This window comes from Ursus arctos, unplaced genomic scaffold (genome assembly GCF_023065955.2).
Source record: "Ursus arctos isolate Adak ecotype North America unplaced genomic scaffold, UrsArc2.0 scaffold_5, whole genome shotgun sequence".
Classification (NCBI taxonomy): Eukaryota; Metazoa; Chordata; class Mammalia; order Carnivora; family Ursidae; genus Ursus; species Ursus arctos.
Window position 1 is genome coordinate 71892066 of NW_026623067.1, and position 22525 is coordinate 71914590.

Here is a 22525-nt window from a genome sequence, read left to right on the forward strand (position 1 = left end):
TTAATAGATAACATACTTATCTTGGTTCTTGTTATTTATGCTTCAAGATGGGATACATAGGGGCGCCTGGGTGGCTCACTTGGTTAAGCGTCTGTCTTCAGCTCAGGTCATGATCCTGGGGTCCTGGGATCGAGCCCCAAGTTGGCCTCCTGCTTCTCCCCCTGGCTCATGCTCTCTCTCTTTCAAAAAAAAAAAAGAAGAAGAAGAAGAAGAAGAAGAAGAAGAAGAAGAAGAGAAAAGAAAAGAAAAGAAAAGGAATACATATAAATGAAATTTAAAGAATCTTAAGTTGAAGATTCAAAGATTTTATATCAAAGGCATTATATCTCTCCTCCCTGCTCTCCTCCCTAACACCTCCCAGGGAATTAGCTATTTGAATTCAGCATTTGGTAAGTTTACCACAGCCCACAGAATGTTTTTGGAAACTTTAAATTCTTTTCCACTGTACTATCAGGCATGTAAATGCAAGCTTATTACAAGATAATTATGCAAGAAGTGGAAACTTTATAATCTGTCCTCATAAATAAAGTGTGGACAGAAATCATAATCTCAGCCCAACTAGAACTCAATGTTAGGAATGAAGGATTTGTTTGCTTTGCCTGCTCTCAAACCTCAAGTAATAAATCTCAAAAGCTTCAATATTGATTCAACAAAATGAATGGCTGAGTCATTTCAGAAGGACTCTGACAAGTGGACAAATGCTGCCATGGTGACATTTTGATATGCAGTGTGGTTACTGAGCTTTGCTGGTTTCCTCCCCCTACCATTAAAACAAAATGACAAACCATGGGAAGTACCACACACAGCGGGCCTATACCAAAGGCAACTAGGGAAAAAAAGATTTAATTAGCTGTTCTTAAAGGATTAAAGATTCCATATTCATTCATATCTGATTTATGGGGAAATTCCTTTTAAAATATGAGAAAAGCTGTTCTGAGACATGTTTCTTGTTCAGGAATAGTAACCATTATTAATCTAAAAAAGTCTCAGCATTTTCAGTGAGTGCTTTATAAATAAATTTCTTGAGGAAAAAATTTTTTAAGTTGGGAAGATAAAGAATTAAAATATTTCCCACAGGACATAAGATCATACTTATTCTTTGCTAAATAATGTAATGAATGAAATGTATGGCATATGGCCATAATAAAAATAAAATACATATCTGTAATCAAATACTACTGTATATGTTTAAAATTTGTAAAGAGATGAGATTATTACAAAGCAATATGTACACTTGGCTAATAACCTGATCTTAATATTCATTTGATGTAGCTAATAATAAAAGCATTATATTTGCTTTCTTATTAGTATAAAAGATAACAGTTATATTAGGGGCGCCTGGGTGGCTCAATTGTTAAGTGTCTGCCTTCGGCTCAGGGCGTGATCCCAGGGTCCTGGGATTGAGCCCCTCATTGGGCTCCCTGCTCTGCTGGGAGCCTGCTTCTTCCTCTCCCACTCCTCCTGCTTGTGTTCGCTCTCTCTCTGGCTGTCTCTCTCTCTGTCAAATAAATAAATAAAATCTTAAAAAAAAAAGATATACAGTTATATTAAAGACAGATATAGCCACATTATAGCAATGAAAAGAAATTGTTTAAAAATTTTAATTGGGAAAATGCTTTAAAATACGTGATTATGAATTTTTAAAATTATTTATATATAATTACCACTGTGGTGTATTGGATTGGTTAACTCAGAAGAGAAACTTTCTCAACTGCATCTATAATACAGCTAGAAGGAAGTAATTGTTTTTATTTTATTTCAATGTTTTTCAGCCAGTTATTGAAATCTTACTATATACCAGACTTCACTATCTCATTCAATCTATACACAATTCTGTGTAGTAGGTATCATAAGAATTTTCATTTTGCAGATAAGGAAACTAAAGTGTGAAAGAATAATAAATTTATCTAAGTTCACTCAATTTATCTACACTGTATTATCTCTTTGCATCATCTGGGCCCAACCATAAGAAAATGCTTTCATTTTTGCTCTTCTATGCCTTTAGGAATAGAAACTGTGCTCCTGATTTTACAAAATCTCAGATATGTTCTGTAAATAGACTTCTTGGGGAAAAACGTTTTTAATCTAGGAAGATGAAGAGTTAAAAACCTTGCAATAGAACATAAAAACCATACTTAATTTATCCTTTACTTTTTACTTATTAATTTTGGAAAAATTAAATATTGAGAGTATAGAAATTTTAAAAAGGGAGACATAAATAAGTACAAAAAATTAATATTTTATATGAATTTCACACACAAAAAGCAAGATATAAAAATGTTTTGATGTTGTTATTGTTTTGTTTTGGTTTTTTGTCATCATATATCTGGTTTAAAATTCTAAAATGCCACCTCAACTTCTGTTGTCTGTGATGGTCTGGGTTGACGACTACCTCGTCAAAACCTCAGTCTTGAGGAGAAACTACTCTTTTTACACTCCATCTATGTAAAGACCAAATAATTTACAGAGAAGCCTCTGACATAGAATATTAGAGATTTCAAAACAATCATGATACATCATAACAAATTGGTCACCTCTATGTAACCCATAAGTAGTCTAGAAAAGATCCAGGGTAATCAAAGGCTTTGGCAAGACAGTAAAATATGGAGACCATGACTTCTGTGAGCTGTTCAGCCTCTTCCAGTTGGCTTGTTGTAGAGTCTTCTGGACAGCAGTGGTCAGCGGACCCCCCTTGCCAAACCAGAACCAACCAGGGCTTGCAAAGCTCCTCTTTCCTTGGGAAGATGTGGAGCCCCACCCGCAGGAGCCATGTGTGAGCCTCTTCTGCCATTCTCCTTTGTCCTGGCTCCCCCCTCATACAACTGTACATATGTTACCTTTTCTGGGGCTTTGGTATCAGTTTTGTTTTGTTTGTAGTCTACAGAAGTTTGATCCTGCAAGTCTTGCATAGGATAGGAAAGATGTGAAAAAGTGCCTGTCAGGAGCCATGGGATTGAAACCTTCCAGCTCTTCCAGGCTTCCAATTTTAAGCTCTTTTCTGATATAAGACTTATACCTGCTAGAAGGACTTACTCCTCTCAATTTTCCAAGACCTTCTGCTTGTCAAGCCCTTTATAAGGTACGTGTTTTTTCATGGGATCCTCATTGGTGGGAACAACTCCTGGGGGCATCCCAAGAATGGCACAACTCCTGCAACCCTGGAGGGAATGACACAGATAGGCATGGCCCCAAACCATAAGGATCCCGAACCCCAAAGAAACAAATTTCTTTCCACTAACTGCCCAGTTGGCATTTATCTGACTTTGATTTTAGATCCATAGCCAGGCTTTTATTCTTCTTTAGAACAGAATCGCCAAAAATGAATTTTGAGGAATATTAGTGGAAATCACATGGGAAAAAAAGTCCTGTGATCAAATAAAACAGTGAGTTAAACAAATTTAAATTGGTTTATTTATGATAATACTTAGATCTTTTATGATTTTATCATGCTTCATGATTTTCTAAGGATGTTTCCTACATTTACGGTTTAATTACTGAGGCCTTTGCCCTTTGCAAGCTTGGGGAACTGAAATCCACAGTACACACTTTCAAATATGCCTACCTAACTAGCTTACTGGGGGGTTTTAATTCAGTGGGGTTCAAACACGAACTTCAAACATGAACATAAAAGTATTACTGTCTCCAGTCTCTTCCCTATCTGTTCCATGTCAAGTAATTCTTTTCTACTCACTTGGGGGAGATTCCACAACTTCATCTACGGCAATCTCAGATCATACCCATAGCTTCCTCCTGCTCATTACCTGAAATGGGGTGGAGGCGTGGTTAGTTGTTGAGGTGTGTAGAGCATATTTGTGTGTGTGTGTGTGTGGGTGTGTGTGTGGGTGTGGGTGTGGGTGTGCGCGCGCATGTGCACGTGCCCGTGCGGTGACTCTGATTTTAGAATTATCTCTATTTTATACCTATTCCATTTCAAGGCTTAACTCATCTGAGACTCCCTGATTGTCTAGTGGTTAGGATTTGGCAGTCTCTCAAGGTTTAACTCTTCTAATATTGAGAGTTGAGAGGGAGACTGGGAGGACAACTATCTCTTTGACTGCTTATGGGCATAGCGCTCCTTTTTATGGCTCTGGCTGTTCTCTGGAAAACACCGAGGAGCTAACCCCTGTGTGACTGGCATGCCGACTTTCGCAAGACACATGGATAAGTTCTGTGCATTCTGCGAGCCCTCCCCTTTGCATGGTTCCTCGGAGTGGGTTCTTCCTTAACTATCTTCTTCAGCTAGTCCCCAGAAGTACACAGCTTCTTGTTCCAGGGATCTTCTCACTGCATAGGTTGTCCATCCTCTAGGGTCAGGTGTTGGCAAGATTATGCCCCATCGGAGCTTCTGTGCCATCACAATCCATAGGAGATCTACACGTCCTTGTACAAAGATGAGACTGAGTCTGCTGACTGGCACTCTCTCTCTCTCTCCTACCATCTTTCTTTCTCAGTTCTGTCTCCTTTTAGTGGCAGGGAAGATCAACAAATCTATTGGCCTGAGCTGATAATCAACAGCAGGGTAAGTTGCCAGTCCTCCCTCTCCAGAGAGGAGCAGAGAAAAAAGCCAGACCCTCCCTCCCCTCAAGGCTGATTCTTCTTTCCCCCAGGGTGAGGGTGGAGATAGGTGATTGTTCTCTATTGTCGTTTTTTCTCTTAAAAAGCCCTGGAGGTTGAATCTGGTACCAGTGTTTGGTAGCTTTCTTTAGAAGGCAGGTATTTGTTTCTTTGGTCCCTGCTTGGGCTAAATTCCCCGTTCCAGGGAAGATGAAAATGGTGTATTCAGTGCATTGACTTATAACACCGTGCAATATTCACAGCAAACGAACAGGAAGCCCCAGTTGTTACATATGTTGATAATAGCTGTTAGCCGCTTCTTTTTATTTCTTTTTGTTTCTTTTCTTTCCTTTTTGCTGTTGCTGTTGCTGTTTTCGAAGAGGGCAAGAATGAAGAACTCAAGGCAAGACTGTTAAGGGTAAGAATTTTAGATTACAGCAAGCAAGAGTTTAGCCAGAATCTGAATATATAGGTGTTGTGAAGCTCAGATGAAAATATTGATCAGAAACTAGTCAGAGGAAAAAAAAACAGCAGATCACAAAAATGAGGACCTAGGACAGGGAATATTCCAGATTTCTTGCAAAGAATCAGGACTAGAATATACATAATATGTCCTTATGGAACAGAACAACAAATTCAGCTAAGAAAGCTTCTGGAGGACCTGGACCATCTGCCAATTCATCTTTACATGTCCAAAGCATCGTATGTCACTGGTGCTCAATAGAGGATTATTGAGTGAATTAATTAATTTAGGATACAAGTACCAAAACAGAACCTGAGAACTAAAGTAACTTTCACTTCTGCATAGAGCAGAGGTCAGCAAACTACTACGGCCCTTCGGCCATTTCTGGCCATTGCCTGCTTTTGTAAGTCAGTTTTATTCGAACACAACCATGCCCATCTATTTACATCGTGGCCTTGGGTACTTTGGCACTACAGCGGCAGACTTGAATAGCTGTGACAGAGACTGTAGGACTCGCAAGTCTAAAATATTTACTGTCTGGCCCTTTATTGAAAAAGTTTTCTGACCCCTGCTGTAGAGGTTTAAAACTATTTTTGTATATGTTTCCTGTTCGGTGTGACTTAATCACAGCATGGCTCACTCAGATCCAGAGGTAACTGGGAGCACCTGTCTGTGCTGTGAGGCAAGAAAACAGTAAAGTCCGGGGAACCAAAGCAGGGAGGGAGTGACAGATCTATCAGAGAGCAAAGGAATCTTGACTCAATCCAGTAATTTCATCTCTCCCTTCTGTGAACCATCTTTGTATCTCTCCAACAGCACTGGTCACATTGTACTTTGATCACAATTTTGTATCTTCTTTCCCCTACTCAAAGCAGGCTACAGGAGGGCAGAGACTGCATTTTGTCCATGTTCATATTCCGAGTGTCTAGCCATACTTCTAGTTAAATAAGTACTCATTTAAAATATGCACTGCAGTTAGCAGGATTATGGTAGCATCTGAAAAAGAGGAAAAGCAAGGTCTGGCAGTTCAGAGGCTGTAGGCTTTTATGTATTAGCAAGCAAGAGATCAGTTAAATGAAAATCAGTTTGGAGTAGTGTTCAAGTAAGTGGTAACACCAAGGATTAGCTCTGGGTGAGAGATGGTTCAAGGAATCACTCAGATTTTTTGAGGCTTTTTATTTCCAAAAGGTCCAAGAATACTTATTTTTTCTGATCTGGGAACAGAATCTCAGTTTCAGGTATGCTCAGTTATTAAATGGATTCTCTGATCTCTTTGTGATAGGAATTATTCCCTTTGGCTCACAAATTCTAATTCTGGGTCTGACAGTGGGGCTTCCTCCTCACTTATCTGTCTAGTCACATCATTCATCCAACAAATATTTAATGAGCTACTACTATGTACCCAAGCTCTTTGAGAACATGGGTTGAAGCTGTTTTTTCATTGTGGAGTGCTAAGATGATAAACACTACATGTTATCGAGAACTTTACTACATAATGGTGTGCAAGGGAGGAGAGATGGGGGACAAGTAGCCTTGGTGGGTCTGATGGGAGTGTGGTGAGGAAGAGGAGTCCAAGTCTGGCAAGTTCCTCAAAAGTCTTAATTTGTTTCCTGTCTGGGACCTAGGGCTTAAACAGAAGAAGCCTCTGGCAGGCAGATTTAGACACTCTTGAAGTAACATCCTGCTTCTACTTCTTTGGAGGTTAGGCAAAGTGGAGACTGCCTAAGCTTGGGTTTGTTCTTGGATAAAATTCCCTTATGTGTGCCTACACTCAGATATCCGAACTGAGTGTCAAGTATGAGAAGTTAACGTTCAAAGAACTACAAAAATCTTCGGAGAAGATTTATAAGTGTTACTTAGTACGAAAGGCTAACTAAATTGAAGAAGGAAGAAAAATTGTATGACATCAGTACTTTTCTTATAGGGTTTAAGCAAACAAATTACTTTTGGCTGTGTGAAATTTAGAGTTACCGAAATGTGATCTGATGGAGATTACTATGGGGGAAAAGACTTAGACTCCATCAGTGCTGCACTGAGGTAGAATTAGGAATTTGGCCACCTTTGTCTTCTCATATTTCAACTTTCCTTTCAACACCTCTCTCTCAGCAGCACCTGCCACCTCCCACATCCACATGCCCAGGAATGCACTTCCTTTCTGTTTTTCTTATCAAAGCATGACTTGAAGAACAAAATCTCTCGGTGCTGTAAATGATGGGAGAAGTTTAGAATATCTGCTTCAGGTGTATTTGTATTTTATTATGGGATCAAGTCATGTTTTCTAATGCTGAATTGTGAAGCACCAGGACATAGGCTTTGGGAATCATTTTTATGTGATAGCTTTCCAGGTTCTTCACAGAACCCTATTCTATTATATATGCTTGCCTGCCCTCCCTCCTTCTCCTCCAGATGTGTTGAATTTCTACTACTATATCCTAGAGCCTATTCTAGCTACTAGGTATGAAGTAGAGAATGAGAGCGATGTAAGACCTACCCCTCATGGAGCTTTTCTTTCTTACGGGTAGATGAAAACACCTAGGTGTTTATTAGGATAAATGATATCAAGAAAATACAACAAGGTAAAGGTTAAGAATGCCTGTGGAAGTTATCCTAGGAGGAAGGGATAGTCGAGCTACCCCTTAAGTGAAGGAGATGGTAGAGAAGCCAGCCACGTGAAGATCTTCAACAGTGTGCCACACAGAGGGGAAAGTTTGGGCATAGGTTCTGAGGCAGGAATGGTTTTGATGTGTTTGAGCCACAGAAAGGAGGTCAGTGTGATAGGAATACAGTGAAAAGAGGGGGAATGGTATAAGATGAGGCTAGAGAGGAAAGTGGGGGCAGAATCATGTGGTCCTTTTAGTCCATGTGAGGAGTTCGGATTTAAGTGTGTTGGGCATCCAGTGAATACTTTCAGCATTTGATAGCATCTACACCATCCTGTCACATAAGTGCTAAAAGTACCAGCTTTTCTGTTTCCTGGTATTTTATTTTTCAAGGCAAAGATCATCAGCTTTCTGGAGAAGCTTTCACCATCCCACATAATCTCTTCCTCTTGGGACATCTCTAGCACTTTCTAGGATGCACATTTTTTGCTTGGCATCTTCTGCTTTTTCGGCTCATTAAACTTTCACCCTAGAGAGTGCAAGCTCAGTGCACTTAGGGTTCTGTTTTAGGGATCACTGTTTTTCCCACAGTGCCTTCCAGTGTCGTCTTCTTTCTAAAAACTCAGTAGAAATTTTAATGAATAACTTAGTTCCCTGAGGTAGTTTTAAGAAGGAAAATGGGTTTAGGGTTTCGTTTCAGTTCATCACAGTGCCTAAAGTGGTATCCTAACCAGAGTGAAAATGCATGCTGAGGAAGTCCAGTTGTGGAGAATGTTTTTAATCACAGGACTTGGTGAAACAATGATTAAGCCAGAACAGTTTGATAGATGCTGACCTTGTCAGGGTCTTAATAAACTAAAGTAACATTTAGCAGCAAATAAAGCCTTTTTATGAATAATATAATAAAACTGTGGGTTGAATATAGAACATTGAATAATCTACAAGCTGTGCATCTATGGAGTATATTAACAGTGAACACATGTTTAAAACTATGTGAAGAAAACATTTTTCTAATACTATATTTTTCTGTTTCACGTTATCACTGCATGAATAATTGATTCACTGTCTTGACTATAAATTGTCTCCATGTTTCAGTTTCCTTAGTGTAGGTTATAGTAAGCACATCTGTGTCTACTCTTTCACTGTGCCTGTGGATTTTCAGTTTCTAGACCCAGGTCCGCCTTTGTAGTTGAGCATCACAGGTAAGCTATTCAATGTCCTTGATCATTTAGGTTGCTCTTCTCACTACCTGTTCTTATGCTTTGAAGTGCAGCATTTGCATTCCTACACAGTTTCTCTACCAGAACCCTTTTGTCTGAGTCATCTTTGCTTTAGTGCCCAGCTGTTGGTTGACTGTTGCAGCTGTGAGATGAGATGTTCAGCAACAGCCCATAATAATGCTAAATTAGTACTGATTGAGAGCCGTTTGCAACTCAAAGTAACTATCTAGTTATTCCAGTCGAGATTCATTACAAAAGGGTACCCTATGCCCTGTATTTGGAATTAGGAGACAGAAGATCTACTCTTGTTTCTGACTTTAAGCCATTCAATCAGCATTTATTTTATTTTTTTCGTCCGTAAGATCAGTAGTGAGGTGGTGTTGGACTGCCAGTTGCTAACCTTTAACCTCCTCCCCGGTTTGAAACTTCTAAGAATGCTGCATGTGGTTTTCTCTGGCACAGATGGGCACTTGCGCGTTGCGGATGATCTGATCTGATCTTGGGGGCTTTACTTTTTTAAGCCCTGGGAATAATTGCCCACATCTATTGGGATTTTACCACGTTTCAGATGTAGCGTTGCAATTCACACACGATCTCATTAATCTAATTCTTCTAACAACCGTATGAGGTAGGAATTAATCCTCGTTTATAAAGGAGACAGATTACTTACCTATACGTTGACCGTAGTCTCCATTTTTAAGTACATGTAGGGGTAGGGTCCTCATTTCTAATATTTCGTCAGTTTGTGCGCAAATTCTATGAACATCTCAAGGGGTGCTTCAGTCAAAGTTTAAAATAAATGTCCTTCGGAAAGAACAAGAATCAGTAAATGGCTTTTCTCCTCAGAAAGAACACCGGGAATTGCTTACAGAGTACCCAGGGCGGAGTGCCCGCCCGTCGGGGGGCGGAGGGGGGTGGGTGGTGTCTTTGTGCCTAAGGGGACAGACTAGAAAGTTCAGTCGAAGAGTAAAACACTAGAAAGCGCGAACCGCGTAACTCGCCCAACCCGCGCCGGCCAAGTCCAGGCTCTGAGGTTCCGGCGCCCACGCCGGTCAGCTTAGGCCCCTGGCTGCCGGAACAGTCCATTAGGGATGGCCACTGCAGGGTGTTCTCGACGCTGGAGCGCAGACCTGGCTGCCCGCTGCGCCGACGGGGGCGCGCTGCCTTGGGCAGCCACCCCCACTCCGCTGGTCAGGTGAGCGCAGCCCGGGGAGCCGCGAGTCCTATTGGAGCAGACGGAGGATGGAGGGGGAGGAGAGAGGGGGGAGGAGAATGGAGCCGCTGTCCTGACCCGAGAGCGGGAGAGAGGACCAGCGGCCCCGGCGAAGCCCAGGGGCGCGAGCGAGAGGCAGAACGACGGTGTGCGAAAGGGACCCGCGGGGCCGCAGGGCGCGCGCGGATGTCGGCGTCCCCAGGACTAGGTAGGCCACGGCTGGGGGTGGTGCTGCGAGCATCCGGTGCTACAGGGGAGCGGCGCAGCACGCGCGGCGCGCAGGGGGGCTGCTCCCGCACCTGTTGCTGGAGGTGGAGGCGTGGGCGCGGGAGGCAGGGCGTGCGCCGCGCGCCGCGGGTTGCGGCTAATCCCGCAGAGCTGTCCGCGTCCACTCTGCCCAGGGCTGCGGCGGGGCGGTGAGCGCTCGGTTCCTGCCAGCCGCCCCTTCAGAAGCAGCTTCATCTCAAGGAAGGTGAGAAGTGGGAAAGAGCAGAGGGAAAACTTTCCTTTCCTCTCTTTTTTCCTGTTTGAAACCCGAACCCTAGCTTCAATTTTAAAAAGTCTGCTTGGGAAATAACCAACCAAGAACGGCGCGCCACAGGTAATAATTGATAATGGGAACGTTGAAATACACTTAAGAAGCTTTATGTTAAAAAATAACCGCTGTGTCGAAGAATTTTCAGTGAAATATGTTGATCTCAGGGAGTTTGGAATTAGCCTGGAGCCGTAGAATAATATGTATTTTTAAAAAGCTTAGACATTTTTAACGTCTTCAGCTATTTTAAAATTGATTTTTTTCCTCTTGAAATTAAAACTAAGAAACTATGCTAGTGTTCATGGGGGGAAGAAAGTCATTTTAAGGTGCAATATTAACTTACTCGTTGTAACTTTTATTTTAAACCGACGTTTAACATTTCACGAAATCCACAACATTTAAAAATGTTTGTAATGTGTTTATATGTAAGCTGTGGGCTCTTTTAGAAATTACTCATATCAAATCTTAGGAGTGTATAATTACCAACCATTAGGATAAAGCTCAAAGAATATACCTTGCTAATACAGCATTATTTAAAAATTCTTTCTGAAGTTATTACCTTACATCACTGAAGTGTTTCTTCCTCCCCTTTGTGTGTTATTTATAAAAGCAGCTAATAGATAGAACCAAACAAAAAAAGTCATGAAAAAAAGATGTTCTAGTCGAGATACAAAGGAACACCGACAATTCTTTTTTGGGTGATTTACTGCAGGGAGTGCCAAATACACTCTGAACTGTGATATAATAAACTCTTTTAAATATATGCAATTAGATATGTCTTGGCTTGCAGTTAAATTACTGTTACTTAAGACCTTTATCCATCCTTCTGCACCTGATTTTTCCTCATTTACGAAATAAAGGGATGGAACCAGGTGAATGAAAAGACTTATTTCAGGTAGAAATGGTAAGTCTCCTTATAACTTTTTAAAAGAAGTAGCCAACATGTATACACTAAAAATAAGTATGACCAAATCCTATCTCCATGTTTTTTCCGTGATGAGTCACAATAGCAGCCACCCCATACTGAATGCCTGTTATGTAATGAATTCTGAGAAGCCCTTTATATAGATTATTTAACATTTACCACAAGACCATAGATTAGTATTTTTCCAATTTACAGATAATGATATTGAGGCATGGAAAGTTTAAGTTCTTTGCAAAAGTTCCCCAGTTAGTAAGAGCTGATCAAGGATCTTTCCTGAGGGCTCTAAGCATCTACCCTAAACTGAATGTGATGATTAAAAGCTGAAACCACCTGTAAACATCCATTAAAAATAATCTTAAACCAAACTGTGAGTACGTAATGAGGTGCAGGCAAATTATGGAACAGAACAGCATTGAGTCTTGATATCAGAAATAGAAATCATGTATCAAAGTTTATTACATTTTACTAACAGCAGTTATAGTTTTATGCTGTATATATATCAAATATTGAATGCCAATTGTATTCATTGTCAGAAAAGGATAATGTGAGGTGTATTTGGAACACAAATACTTTGATGATAATAAAAATAATGATTAGAAATAATATGGTAAGGCAGACGCTAGTGTTAGGCAAAGTATTTATCTTTCTACTTGCAGGTGCCCTTGCCCATGTTCTACCCAAAGAAAAAGATTGTTCACAACAGACTTAGCTGTGACTAAACCCTTTTGTTCATGCTCCCACGGTGAATACCACATTTACTGAATGCCCACTGTATGTTAGGAATTCTAGGTCCTTAAAAAGAGTAACTTTGTATTTAATCATCAAATACTATTATCCTGATTTGCAGATGAAAAAACTGAGGCAGAAAGATCTGTGACCTGGGAGGTCCCACAAAGAAAATACATTTTGCCTTGATTGCGTGTTTGATCCTTTAATGTTCAGAAAGTCATAAGGTGTGAATACACTGTTGCATTCCTTAAGCACTGGGGGGAAATTTGGAGCCAAACTAGATCAACCCCTTTATTTCCTATTTGGGAAACCGAAACATAGAGAAGTCGAGAGACTTAAAGTCACATACTCTCTTTTTGCATTTATGACTTGAGTCACCTGGATATTCCCATAAACTATTAAGTGAGAAGCATGATAATTGATTAACTTGGTCATTACATGTTTGATTTTTTGACACTCAACCAAACACTGCCTCATGCTCCTTTTTAATATTTCTGTCCTACTGTTACTGAAAATTTCAAGGTTGCCCAATTAGGATACTAAATCTTTGAGGCCAGGGACTATATTTTATGTTTCTCTAGTATCTCCAGAGTTGAGCACAATGGTTAATATATTGAATTTGTTATAGGCTTTGTTACTGATTTACCTCTGATAAGTCATTATTTTATGCACGGGGTCCAAAAGTTTGCACCGTGCAAGCACGGCGCTGTCATTACTTTCACCTCACATAGAGGGCAACCAGATAATTTACGGATGCTTTTAAAGCATATTGAGTTCTTTAGATGATGATTGCTTAATTTGATTATAAAATGTAGTGTGACCACAGTGAGATTTGGATGGGCATTTCCCTGATTTTGTGGGGAAAGTCAAACAGCTTAGTATTACATGCAGTTGAGTGTACATCTCTTTCTCTTTCTTTGACTTGGAAATAAAAAGTTATTTCCCTTTTTTCCCTATAACTCCTGCTGGATCAGGGTGAGAGCTGAATTATTTATTGGAACTGTTTACGATTTAAAGATCTACTTAGTCTTAGTATTCTATCACTCTCAGGCAGTTCAAACTTTATGCAAATAATGGTACTTGTTGAGAAATGAAGATAAAAAGACTGTCTCACACAGAATGAAGTAGTATAGAAAGTTGATTTCTCCATGCATACATGCCCATTTTTCTCCCTTCACAAGGCAGGAAGGGAGCCAGGGGTGGGGACAGAGGGCATCTTTGCATGTATGGAGGGTTCCCCAATGTGTCAGGATGTCAGGCCACACAAGAGGCCACAGCACCCGAGCTCTGTTGCCCTGATGGAGGTGTGGTAGAGGAGGAGAAGGGTGGAGCTGGGACACAGGAGGCTGTGGTAATACAAAGGCTGTGTTTTCTGATTCCACTGTGACACACTATACACTTTAAAATGTACCAGACCAAGTCCCTCCCCCAGCTGCTGGGCAGGTGGTCATGGGGCGCTTTCTGATGCAGTCAGGCGTAAGGCTGGCTATACCTCAGAATGAGGGCAGGATGCTGATAGGGCATTTCTCATTCATTTATTCAGGATTCTGAAAACCCCGAATGGATTCTTTTTCATATAAAGGGGGAAAACTGGCTGTTGGAATAATTCTCCATAAATGAGTTTTGAACTAATACAAAATTATTAGGTATAAAGGGAGGCTGGAAGTCTCTTTGAGATAGGCAATGATAGCTCTTTCCATATGCATTTGAATATAATTACATTGAAAATATTAATGTTTTAAAGATTACATTATTTGATTACTTTAATTCATAAATTTGTTATTCAAAATTCCCTTTTCCTAGGCACGCTTTCTTGATTTGTGCTATATATTTGGACATAGAATTCTTTCATGCCTTACTTTATTAGGGGCTTAACGTGGCTTAAATCCAACCATCTGTTCGCATCTTGGCACATCAGTGCATTGGAGGAGCTGGTAGGGGCTAAATAAATTTCCCACATTTTAAAGGTTAGGGAAAGAGCTACCTTTATGAATAGATTTCAAATGATTCTCAGCAAGACAATAGTGCAGAAGTGGAGAAAAAATGCATTTCATTCTCTGAAGCACAAGGTCCCCTGTCTGTCTTTAGTTTTGCTGAAAGGCAATTAGCATTTCAACTAGCCAATTTGGTTACATGCAATGAAGTACTTGGGTTTATAATTTGCTGCTCTCTGTCTGAGGCAGTTGAGCTCCAGCTCATATGTAATCCTCTCCAAGTAGCCTTCTCTCCTGCATAGTTATTGTTGCTGGTCTTAAATAACTAATCAACAGAGAGTTTTCCTTGCCTTCAACTGTGGGGTGCCATAAGGCAAGGAAAATGAAATGCCAAGCTAATAAGGGGATGATTGTAATTATTAAATAGTCATTATTGAAATGCGGCACAGGTTGAAAGATACAGAATAGCTTCAAATAGAATAGCTTCAAAATACAACTTCAAAAAAGGCATTGTGTGGTGCTCTTAATAGTTTTTTTCTGCATGCAGTGGGCACAGTGAACTGAAGGTATATATGTTATATAGAGGGAATTAAGTGAGATGATTCAAAATTAACAAAGAAGAAGCAATTCTTAATTATTTATATTGACTTTGCACTCTTTCTACAAGAAAGAATTCTATAGGTAATGAGTATAAAAGAGAAAATAAATTTTTTAAGTGTTACAACAAGTGAGCAAGAGCTCTGCAGCATACTGTGGAAATAATTCAAAGGTTTGTATATGTGTGCTAATTGAAGTTAAGATTTTGTTAGCTTCTTTAGTCATGAATTCTGATAATTAGGTAATATTAATATACTTCATGCACATATCATATTCTTAAAGTATTACTGTGTGTTTTGATAATCCTTTTGTTAGGATAATTGAAATGATATTATCTTTTAATCCATGTCATGGGGCGGTAATTCAATTTAGCTCATCTTTTTATGCAACACTGTTTTTGCAAAGTTGTACTTACGTAATTATTTGGAAATAAAATAATACGTTTCTCATTTTTCAAATAATGTTTCACTGAAAAGGCATAAGAGAAATGTTTTAGATATAAGCCTGGCAAGTGATCAATATAATTTGAGAACATATGCGAAAGAATTGTACTATCTTTTATGTTTCCAACCTCTGATATAAAGAGAAAGCCCTGTCTGCACCCATAATTAGAGTCATTTGTATATTATTCAACTAAATTCAGCATTGTTGCTGAGCAGGCATAAAATAAAGAAGCCTTACCTGTCCTTTGGCAGACTAGTCAGCTAGGGATGGAAAGTGTTGTGGAAAAAGTGGGACTTGATATGGACTTTGAAGAATGGTGGAGAAGAAGAGGGAGTGGAGAGAGGTAGAGAGAAGAGCCCAGGGACTAGCTTGGATCAGGGGTGCAGAGGGAGGAGTGATCCAGGTGTCTTGTCCCAGATACACATTAGATCAACTTGCCTGCAAATGTTGAAAGAACAGAGAGAGCTGGTTGGAAGTGCAGGGTCAGTTGGAGTTTTTAAAAAGGTGAGATATAATTCGCTCATCAAAAAAACTCCCACCTTTTGAAGTAATTCAGTGGTATTTAATATATTTATAGAGTTGGACAACTGTCACCACCGTCTATTCCGGAACATTTTTGTCACCTCAAAAAGAAATTCAGTATCCATTAGCTTTCCCTCCCCATCCTCTCCTACCCCCAAGTCCCTGGCAACCAATCTGTGTCTCTACAGATGTGCCTGTTCTGGACATTTCATGTGACTGGAATCGTATAGTATGTGGCCTTTTGTGTCTGCCTTCTTTCACTCACTTTCCAAAGTTATCATGCTGTAGCATGTATCACTACTTCATTCTTTTTTATGGCTGAACAGTATTTCTTTGTATGAATATATGAATATACTGCCTTTATCCATTCATCAGTTGATGGACATTTGGGTTGTTTCTACTTTTTGACTATTACATTATAGACATTTGTCTATGAGTTTTTGTGTGAACATATGTTTTCAGTTCTGTTGGTTATATATCTAGGAATGGAATTGCTGGGTCACTTGGGAGGGCGGATAAAATAGCTGGGATGCATTCAGGAGAAACTTACCCTTTTCTTTTATGCCTTCTTTTAAGCTCAGGGTCACATTATAGGGCAGATGTATCAGGCATGGCTTGAAAGTTCGTCACTTGGAACTTTCCTTGTGTAGACCTCTGCCAATTAACATTTAAGACAGGACCAGATTGTGAGAAAATAACATAAAGGAAGTACTTGCAGCCAATGACTTCTCCCTCACCACTGGCTTTAGGTTTTCCTAAGAAGGAAGTATGGTCCAGGCTGGCATAATAATTGACCTATCTAGGATATGCTAATGTCAGAAATGTGATTGGACATTATTTGATGCATATTGAATTCAATTCTCTGATGACTTCTGTGTTTTCAGTAGGGACTCACCTAAATGATACTGGTTGAACTACAAAAATGAGGAAAAAATTATTTTTGCTTCTAAGACAAATTACAGAAGATTTCAAATGTTTCATTAAGGAGAGCAATTCAGTAAATCATGTGATTGAGAATTGGACCTTAGGTAAAAGACAAGTCCAGTCCACTAATGTATAGTTTTATCAGATATCAGGAATTCTGGTGTGTGTGTTTGTGTGTGTGCATTTATGCATTTGTTTATTGGAAACCTTAACTATTTTCCTGAAAGGGTCTGATATACTTTATAAAATGAACAAATTTAAACAAATAAATTTAGACAAATGTGTCTTATTTTGGTGGAAGCAAAATATTTTAAGGTTTTTGAAAAAACCTAAAAAATATATTTATGATTTGTAACATAGATTCACACGAATTAATTCATGTAACCTTAACTGCATGGTTGTAAGTTACTGTTTTACTTTATAGATGAAATGAAGATTTGTAAGTCAACAAAATTAAAAACAGCAACAAACTCAGGTCTTCAGTTTAGTGTCCAGAAGTTGTTTACTCATTAATGATCACAGTAATGATCATAATCTATTATTTTTTTGGTGTCTCACAAAAGCATTTCTATTAATTTTAAAATGAATTGACTTCTTATCTTGAATTTCCTAATAAATAGATCTGTTTCATCAGGTAGCTTTACATTGAAAATCTCACTATAATAAAAATATTTCCAAGCCTCAATCAGGACTTCACTTCTTTTGAACATTTGTTACCAAAATTATAAATAATTAGGGATAATCTTTGAATCCCATTACAAAGCAATTTGATCCTGAGTGGCAGTTTTACATAATATTTAAGTACCTTTCTTGGAGAAAGTCAGCAAACTTAGGAAATTGTTCTTGTTTTCAGGTGATTAGAATGCCCTAGCTTTTATAAGACAGTGCTCTACCTACTACTTGAGAACTTGAAATAATATAATTAATAGAATTTCCAGAAGCTGTTTTAGCTTAGGGGATTTTATTTCATCTACTTTTTATTTCTCACTTATATACATGAGTCCTGTTACATTGGGGGTTGGCCATTCATTCATTCAATCATTCAGTGTTTACTGAAGTACTCTGTCAGGGTCTTGAAAAACATGCTGAGTGGGTGATTTCTCCTTTTACATTTTATTGTAGCTACTGACCTCAAAATTCAGATTTTATAGTGATTTTTAACATTTTAAAATCCCAACGATTTCATTGGCACTGTGTTTAGAAATCTTAACCCTACTCTTCTAGGTAGCTAACTCCTTTTCCCTCTCTCCTCGGAGATGAATATAAGCATGGAGAGAATTAGGGCTGCTATTTGCCTTCTTTCATTGCTTCTGCTCTTATTAAATTACCATGTCATCCGCAAATAAAATCTACTCCAACAACTAGTCACCTTGCAAATGGAAGATCACTGTGAGTGTGAAATTCTACGTAATATGACCATTCTTGTTACATCATTAAGCATTAGGTATAGGACTGTGCTAGTAAGTAGGCTATGCTGCCAGTAAGAGGCTAGGTTTGATTATAGAGAGAAGAAAATAAAGATGTGCGTTTTTCATTTAATGGAGTTTTTATATGATAAGATGTATAGATATAGTGGCTTTTTAAAATTATCTTTCCTACAAGGTCTTTCCTAGCAAGATTCCTTTGTTAATAGAGAATATTAATCTAGTATTTAGTTAAAAACATGGGATCCGGACCTTGAGAGCTTAGGTTTGTATCTTGGCTTTGGATTTCTGAGGTCTAATCTTGACAAATATATTTAATCTATATGTCAGGTTCCTCATCAGAAAATGAGCACAATAATAGTACTTATATTTTAAATGGTTGCTATGAGGATCAAAGAAGTTAATATATATAAAGGAATTAGAATAGCCTAGCTTTTAGCTGCTATTAGCTAATATTGTCACACATGAAACCCAGGTTTTTGATGATTAGGATGCATGAAAGATACCCTCTTCCTTTGCTCCTTTGGCTCCTCTAGATTCCTGAAGAGGATTTAAATTAACATTGAAGCTATGAGCTCGAGCATCAGCCCCTAACATTTCTTTTCCTTTCTTACTTTTATAGACTTCTTTTGGATCCTTAGCACATTAATCTTGTAGCCTTTTTATTTTCTAATATAGGCACTTCCTTAGGAAAGTCTCCCTAAACCCTCCAATTAGGTTTTACATCATTCAGGTTCTTATTTCTATAATATTTGCTGCTTTGACTCATGAGTCTTTCTAGGGCCTTTTATTATTTTTTTTAAAAAAGACTTTATTTATTTGAGAGAGAAAGACAGAACAAGCGGGGGAAGGGAGAGAGACAAGCAGGCTTCATACAGAGTGTGGAGCCTGACTTGGGGCTTGATCTCAGGATCCTGAGGTCATGATGGGAGCCGAAACCAACTGAGCCACCCAGGCACCCCTCTTTCTAGGGCCTTTTAAAAAAATTTCCAAGTGATGCTGCTTTATTTTTGTTTTTTGGTATTGTTAATTTATAAATGAATTTTATTGTATTCAGAACACAAGCACTAGATGCTATCCAATTTTTAGAATTTAATGTCAATTTTTATAAACCTTTCTTCTGTGCTCAAAATAACATTGTATTTTCTGATTGTTGGGGGTGTATTCTGTATGCCCATCAGATCAAGCTTAGTAACTGTGTGGTTCATACCTTCCATATCTGTCCTAATTTTTATGTACTTGATATATTAAATACAGAAAAAGAGAGAGAGAGAGAATATTAAAATCTCTCACTTCTCTCTGGTGTTCTAGCAGGGTTTTTTTTATCTATATTTGGAAGCTCTGTTTTAGCTTATCTCCTGGTAAGTTGACATTTTTGTTATTATGAAGTGACTGTCTTTATATGGTTTTTGCCTTGAAGTCTATTTTGTCTGTTACAGACACCAATAACATTTCAGTAGGATTTGCCTATTATCTCATGAACTTCAGAAAGAAGGAAATGATCCCAGAAAGCTCTAAGATGTAAGGAATGTTGACTGAAGTCAAGAATAAACATTTGGATAAACAGAATATTAACGATTAAATTCTGTAATTCTGTTGTTACGCATTGAGAGTTAAGTAAAATAAGATAGAGCTTATATCATAAAATTAGCATGTTAGTGGGGTTTGTGTGACAGAGGATTGGTTTTGAATATTTCAAGATCCTTTTATTGTTCAGTAGTAGGGTGAAGATATTTAACTTTAAACTTTTGAAAATTTACAGGGCGAAAATGATATCGCTCGAGGAGCAAACATATCAATCCACAAGCACAGTGAAAGGAGGCAAGAGAAGAAAAAATAAAACTGTGTAAGAGCAGGGCAAAAAGCACGAAAGGCAAAAAAAGGTCTAAATGTAAGACTATAAGAAGTGACTATAAATGAAACTCTTCAGTAAGAGCACAGAGATTATCAGAGAAGACCAAACATTATAGAAATCAATTACATGTCATTTACAAGGGACATATATTAGACAGAAGGACTTAGAAACGTTGAAAGCCAAAGAATGCAAAGAGAGATAACAGCCTCTTAACAATTTTGTATTTAATTTTGTACACTCTTACTTGAAGAGAGCCCCAAATTTATATATGCTTCAGTCATAACTAAACATTCTAAAACTTAATAACTTAAAATAACTACTTACTTTGCTCATAAATCTACAACTTGCAAGGGTTTTGTGAGCACAGTTACCTCAATCTTTTTGATTATAGCTATTCCAATAGGAATAAGGTGTTATTTTATTGTGGTTTTGATTTGCATTCTTCTGATGACTGATCAATCATGTTGAGTATCTTTTCATGTACCTGTTAGCCATTCGTATGCCTTCTTATGGAAATGTCTATTCAGTTCCTCTACCCATTTTTTAATCAGATTGTTTGTTTTTTGGTATTGAGTTGTATGAGTTCTTTATATATTTTGGATATTAACTCCTTATAATATAGGATTTGCAAGTAGTTTCTCTCATTCTGCAAGCTACCTTTTCATTTTGTTGATGGTTTCCTTTGTGTTGCAGAAGTTTTTTAGTTTGATGTAGTTTCTCTTGCTTGTTTTTACTTTTGTTCCCTTTGCTTTTGTTGTCAAATTAAAAAAAAAAATTCCCAAGACTAATGTCAAGGACCCTACCCCCTAAAATTTCTTCTAGGAGTTTTATGGTTTCAAGTCTTCTGTTCAAGTCTTTAATTCAATTTGAATTGATTTTTATCTGTTTCATCCACAAATGATCATTTTACAATTATTTTATTAGGAGTTGCAAACATGCTCTTTGTTAACTCTGTCATTCTTGCCACATTAGCTGGAATTCTTTAAGGAAGAACTTTTCCTTAATGGCTAGGCTATTTGGTTATTCTAAAAAGGAGTTTACCTAGAACAGACAGGGTAAATATTTAATTCTTCCCTTTTAAATGTTAATTTCAGAGTAAGCCACTGATGCTCCAGTTACTTTCAGTGGTGACCAGTGAGATTTATTTGTTTATTTTAGTATACTTATGAACAGAAAGATTTATATATTCCATGTGTTTCAAAGAATTGCAATCATTACCTTTTAGATGCACAAAAATTTTAGCCTTTGGCTAATGGGAGCCCTTTCATATTCCTCTGCCCCATTAATGTAACCTCATTAATCCTTAATAGCATCCTTGGTGGTACAAGATACTCAGGTTCATTTTGCATATTTCCCTCCCTAGACATCAGTTATTCCTATAAGAAACCCTTGTTTCTGGGAAATGGTGTTTAGAGACAAAAATCTGAGCAGTAGTGATGCTTATTGTTACTTAATTGTCATTACTTCTAAGCCTTTTTAATAGATGAAGTCAGAAATATATGTTTTACAATATATCATGAGGTGATACTGGTATTTCCAAATTAAATTTAACCTTCCAGATACTTTATATAATTTTTTTTGGTTTTATTGTCATTTCTACTTTCTCTTATGTGATGGCTTATTATTCCTATTTTATAAACATGTGTAGTTTCAAAATATATATTCTACAACATATAAAACGTGGTTCCCAAATGTATATTCTACAATATAAAAATATAATTTAGACACAATAATACTGATATATATTACTACTGACAATAAGAATACTGAATGAACTATATAAGCTTTCTTTGCAGCTGTATTTGTCATTAGGATTTATTCTACTGTGGTCAGTCAAAATACTATTTTCTAAAGTCACTAGAAATAATTATTTTGTTTGTGTGATTATATCATCACTTGCTATACAGTTGCTTTATTTATTTCAGTTTGTCTGTATATACTTATTTTTGCAAAGAAACGTTGACAACATAATTCAAGGGCTGGTAAAAGTGGTTATCTGTTGGGCGCCTGGGTGGCTCAGTCGGTTAAGCATCTGCCTTTGGCTCAGGTCATGATCCCAGGGTCCTGGGATTCAGTCCCGCATCGGGCTCCCTGCTCTGCAGGGAGTCTGCTTCTCCCTCCTCTGCCTCTCTGTCTCTTATGAATAAGTAAATAAAATCTTTTTAAAAAAATGGTTTTTAAACCATTTAAACCAGGGGAGGAAAGTAATAGGTGGATGGAAGTGAGAATTCTCTGACTATATCTTGTTATATAGGCTTAAGCTTGGATTCATGTAAATGTGTTATATATTCCAAGATAAAAATTAGATTAAAAAATTATCAACAGCAGGAGATGTCAAACAGTCTATTGGATGTGTGAATCTGGAATTTGAGGAAGAAGTTTGGCTGGAGATGTAAATTTGGAAGATTATGTTTATAGTAGTGAGGTGAATGAGATCAAAGTGAGAGTGAGTGTGGTTGGAGAAGAGGTTCCGGTCTGAGAACTAGAATAGTTTATCATGCAGAGGTCAGGAAGAAGAAAAGGATCCAGCAAAGGAGGCTGAAGGATTGAGAAGGAAAACCAGATGAATATGGCATCAGGTAGCTT

General features: G+C 38.1%; 1 protein-coding gene across 1 annotated transcript in view; it reads left to right on the forward strand.

The window, feature by feature from the left end:
- The first annotated feature begins 10107 nt into the window (after nucleotides 1–10107).
- Nucleotides 10108–22525, forward strand: part of ADGRV1 (adhesion G protein-coupled receptor V1) — a 508055-nt gene continuing 495637 nt past the window's right edge. Inside the window, exon 1 of the mRNA XM_026498632.4 lies at nucleotides 10108–10258. Coding sequence (XP_026354417.4) covers nucleotides 10237–10258 — 22 coding nt within the window. The 5' untranslated portion in view covers nucleotides 10108–10236. The remainder of the gene's footprint in view (nucleotides 10259–22525) is intronic.